This window comes from Trypanosoma theileri, assembly GCF_002087225.1.
Source record: "Trypanosoma theileri isolate Edinburgh chromosome Unknown TM35_Tth_37_V1, whole genome shotgun sequence".
In the NCBI taxonomy this organism is placed as follows: Eukaryota; Euglenozoa; class Kinetoplastea; order Trypanosomatida; family Trypanosomatidae; genus Trypanosoma; species Trypanosoma theileri.
The window spans coordinates 63,785-68,645 of record NW_021639879.1 but is presented as its reverse complement, the minus strand read 5'-3'; the positions used below and the strand labels follow the sequence as shown (position 1 = coordinate 68,645).

General features: G+C 34.8%; 3 protein-coding genes across 3 annotated transcripts; all 3 read left to right on the top strand.

Annotated features, from left to right (window-relative positions):
- Nucleotides 1-112: 112 nt before the first annotated feature.
- On the top strand, nucleotides 113-2,002 carry TM35_000371270 (putative endosomal integral membrane protein; the record flags this gene model as incomplete). The annotated part of the gene is made up of 1 exon (XM_029029427.1): nucleotides 113-2,002. The coding sequence occupies one exon, from the start codon at nucleotides 113-115 to the stop codon at nucleotides 2,000-2,002; it is 1,890 nt and encodes a 629-aa protein (XP_028879220.1).
- A 283-nt stretch (nucleotides 2,003-2,285) lies between these two features.
- Nucleotides 2,286-3,068, top strand: TM35_000371260 (pre-mRNA-splicing factor ISY1; the record flags this gene model as incomplete). Its single annotated transcript, XM_029029426.1, has 1 exon — nucleotides 2,286-3,068. One exon carries the CDS (start codon nucleotides 2,286-2,288, stop codon nucleotides 3,066-3,068), a length of 783 nt encoding a protein of 260 aa, XP_028879219.1.
- Nucleotides 3,069-3,307: 239 nt separating this feature from the next.
- Nucleotides 3,308-4,195, top strand: TM35_000371250 (uncharacterized protein; the record flags this gene model as incomplete). The annotated part of the gene is made up of 1 exon (XM_029029425.1): nucleotides 3,308-4,195. One exon carries the CDS (start codon nucleotides 3,308-3,310, stop codon nucleotides 4,193-4,195), a length of 888 nt encoding a protein of 295 aa, XP_028879218.1.
- Nucleotides 4,196-4,861: the final 666 nt, after the last annotated feature.

Below are 4,861 nucleotides of genomic sequence, written 5' to 3'. Positions count from 1 at the left end.
TTTTTTTTTTTTTTTCCTTTGATGACGTTTTCTTTTCTTTTTGTCTCTTATTTTTTTTTTTATTGTTAGCCGTATCTTTCCGTGTTAACCTTAATATTTAAGCATTGCAATAATGAGAATTTATACTCTTGCCAAGATTTTAAGCGTTCTGATTATTGCTTTGATTATTGGTGTGCGTGAGGCTTCTGCCGTTTCACTGCCGAACGTTCATCCACAAAGTTTTTCTAAAGATGAAATTGTTCCTATTCAAGTAAATGTTCTCACCTCTATTAGGACACATTTGCCGTATGATTACTACAATGTTTTTCCTACATGTCTTCCAAAGGCACCAATAGGTGGGAAATCTGGTAATATTGGAGGTGTTCTTATGGGAGATCGCATTAAATCCTCCCCATATGAAAATGTCCGACTACTACATAATGTAACCTGTGAAAAGATATGTGAAAAAGAAATTGCAAATGAGAAACAAAGGAAATTTTTAATAAAAGCAATAAAGGCTAAATACCGTATTAATTTGCTTTTAGATGGACTTCCTCTTGCAGAAGTAAATGAGAAAAATGAGTACGTAATTGGGATTCCTCTCGGATATGTGCATAATGATATTATGTATGTATACAATCATATACATTTTACTATTAAATATACGGTAGAAGAAGTGCAAACTACTTCTGGAGATGTTGTGACAAAGTACCGAATATTGTCTTTTGTAGGGGAACCCTATTCTTATGAACACCAACCTGAACATGGATGTGAAATACCATTAAATAAGGAAACGATATCTTCTTCACGTCCTTTATCTGCGTTAAAGGATCGTATAACTTGGAGTTATGGTGTAACATGGATTAGAAGTGATGACAAGTGGTCTTCTAGATGGGATGTTTATTTAAATGTTCATAGGCACAATATTCATTGGTATTCCATTATAAACTCCACTTTTTTTGTCGCATTTCTTACAATTCTTATTGCTGCAACTATGATTCGAGTTGTTCGTCGGGATTTAAGTAAAATAAGTGGTATTGATTTGGATGAAAATGATGCTCCTGAAGATAGTGGATGGAAATTACTCAATCGGGATGTATTTCGACCTCCACCAAATGGATGGATACTTGCTTGTTTTACCGGTACCGGTGTACAACTTATAGGTATGGCTTGTACTGTACTTATCTTCGCATCTTTGGGCTTTTTCTCTCCACAAAGTCGTGGTAGTCTTTTTACTGCTGTACTCGTGTGTTTTGCATTTTTGGGATTGTACGCAGGTTACACATCAGCAAGATTACTGAAATTGTGGAATGCAACTAAATGGAAGTATGTTTTTGCCACAGGTACAATTATTCCTGGATTAGCATTTGGTACTTTTTTTATTATAAATCTTCTTGTGTGGTCACAATCAAGTAGTGGAGCCGTTCCTTTTTTTTCACTTACTGTGATTATGGGAATGTGGTTTTTTATCAATATTCCACTTGTTTTCTTGGGAGCTATATTGGGTTTTAAGCGAAGTACCATATCAGTACCTTCAACTTTTAACCAAATTCCACGTCATGTACCTCTACAACCTTGGTATACTTCGAAATCAGTTATTTTATTATCTGGGTTTCCCCCTTTTGCAGCTGTTTTTATTGAAGTTTACTTTATTCTTGGTGCACTATGGCTGAACAGGTATTATTACGTTTTTGGCTTTTTATTACTTGTTGCCGTTATTTTACTCCTGACTACGTCAGAAATTTCCATAGTCATGGTCTATCTTTCTTTGTGTGCTGAAGACTATCGTTGGTGGTGGAGATCTTTTTTCATAGGAGCAAGTTCTGGAGTTTTCTTATTTATGTACTCAATTTTCTATGTCGTTGTAGGTAATTTACATATAGATGGATTGATTCCAATGATTATGTATTTGGGCTATATGGCGTTACTGAGTTTTCTCTTCGCAGTAACAACTGGTGCCGTAGGATTTCTTGCTTGTTTCTGGTTTGTGCGCTATATATATCGTTTTATCAAGGTTGATTGAGCGAGTTTGTATTGATTAGGGTGAAGAGTGTTATGGTATAAATACTTTTTTTTAGATCCCCTACTAATTTACCTGGGGGAAATGTATTGCCTTGTGTTTATTTTTTTCTCTTTATCACTATTTTTTTTTTTGCTTGTTGTTGTTCTTGTTATCCAGTATTTTTTTTTTTTCTTGTTTTATTGTTGTTTTTATTATTATTATTATTATTATTATTATTATTATTATTATTATTATTATTATTATTATTATTATTATTATTAGTATTAATTCAGATTTTAGAGCTATGCAGGATTATTTACGGGAGATAGAGGGAACATTATCGAGAACAAATGAGAGAAAAGGCACTTTGCTTTACAAGTTGGCAAAACGCAAGGCTGAAGAAGAACGTCTTTCACGTCTGGGTGTTAGCAGCATTCCATCTAATCCTCTAGAGGTCACAGATGTCAATGTAGTAAAATATGCACTTTTTAGATTAAAGCAAGAAATTGGCGATAAAATTGCCCAAATGCGAAATACTCAATTGCTTAGCATTGAAACTCATGGAGAAGTAGTAATTCGTGCCAAAAATGACGATATAAATAATATTATTACTAAAAAAAACCTATGGGAAAAACGTTTAGCATTTCTTAGTGGGAAAGATTATAAAATGCCACATTCTAAAAAAATCTATTTTGGCTGTGCAAAGGGACTTGTAGAAGCTCAAAAAGCAACTACTCAAAATAGTAAAGAAGTTACTGAGGATAACTTAGATGAGCTTGAATCAAATTCTATCTCCTCTGAATTTTCCGGAGATGAAGGACCTCAGTCAAGCAACGAATACCTTGAGCGACTAGCTGCGTTTGACTCGGAAGGTTCTCTTCGTGATGTTGAAATGGCTGCCGAACGCAAGTTACGTCTAGAATTTGCGCAGGAAGATGGTGGTGCTCCTTTTAAAAGGGCTCGTAATGATGATACTGATGATTACATTGTAGATATCCAATTGCCTTCAGAGGAGGAGTTTCATCGAAAGATTATTGATGCGAAAAAGGAAATGCTACAAAAGCGTCTTGAATCCCTGAAAAGATAATTTTTCTCACGTGCGTATATATATATATATATATTTCCTTCTGAAAATAATATATACAGTAAAGAAAGAAAAAAAGAAAATTAGAACTTTTGAATTTTATTCTTGCTTTAAATATCCTTTTGATGTATATGTATAATATATTATATTTATGTATCTGTTTTCTTTTTTTTATATATATATTTTTCTATTATAACAAAAAGCAATTCAAGGTTTTTTAAAACCATTAACTTATCAGAAAAATGACCGGGCTAGTTCTTCGACGCAAGCGCTGTCGAAGTATGATGACAGACAAACCAGAAATTGAGGTTGGAGTTGTTTCTAAGATTGATGGTAGAGCAGATGATGCAACAACTCTTCAGGCCTCACCCCATAATGAACAGGGTAACGGCTCTCCACAAAATCCTTACAGGTTGCCCTTGCGACTTGATCCCAACGATAGTGGTTGTTATCACTGTACTTCACAATGCTGTCAATGTGTATTTTTTGAACGTCTTATGGATAGCGTTTACAGTAGTCTACATTTTAAGCGGATCACAGAAGTCGCTGGTTCACGTCATCTTTGTGCAAAGTCACTTTTACCAACTTTTGTTTCTCGCATGGTTCAATTAATGAAAATAACTTCTGAAGATACATTTTATGATCTTGGTTGTGGTAATGGATCTGTTTTATTTCAAGTGGCTATTTTAACAGGTGCTCGTTGTGTGGGTGTGGAGATCAGTGAACACAATGCCAATCTTGCAAAATCTGCATGGGAAACTCTCAAACCAAAAATTGAATCCTTATTGGGAAAAAAAATGCCTGAAGTGAAAATAATAAATGAAGACATGACAAAAATTCTCGCTAATAAAACATTGTTTGACTCGGAGAAAGGAAAAACAGCAATACTTCTTTCTAATTTGTTATTTCCCAAATCTTTAACCCATTATCTCTCTGAACGCTTCCGCAGTGTACCAGTTGGAACGCGAATTCTCTGCTTTGATGATCTCTATCCGCATAGTCGTTCTGTTGCCGCTATTCGTGACCCAGAAGCTTTTGAACTTTTCTCCATGACAGATTATCGTTGGCAAGAACTAAGTGTGGAGTGGTGTACGATGGATGGCCCGTTTTACATTCACCAGAGGAAGTAAAAGGAAAAAAAAAATTGGTGTTAGTCTCTATTCTGATGAGTTGGAAGACTACTACTCGTTTTGCTGTTTACCATGTCTTCTGTTTTTCTTGTACCGCACTGTACGAATTGAAAGAAAATATATAGGGGCAACTGTTGATGCAGATGACGCTGTTGTTTAAAGTTTTTTTTTTTTCAATACAATACGTGTCGTTGTTGTTGTTTTCTTTCTTTCGTCGCATGAATTCTTTTTTTTTTTTTTTTTTTTTTTTTTTCTTTACTAATAGTTCTCTAGGTATTGACTTATCATGGCGTGCGAACAATAGTACTTTCTCTCTTATTTGGTGCTTCCCTGTTGTTATTTGCAAAGACAATCGCAGGAGTAAGCGATAATAATCCTTTATGGCAACTTATCACTGCGCATCGCAGCATAAAGATGAAACTCACTGCTGTGTCAGATTCGTCTATTCTTACGGTGAAGGAAAAATGGGACACTTCAAGTTCCTCATCTGTGGACAGTAAATGACTTTTTTCCCTTATTTCTACAGTCTTGGGTTCCAAATGTATTGGTAATGTGAGAAAGGCTACTGATGCTTAAGAGATCGTTTGGGAGAGAATAATAAATATCGGCAACCTTTGAAAGGAATGTATCGATTGGTTTGACTGAAAGTGTTTTTTTTTTTTTTTT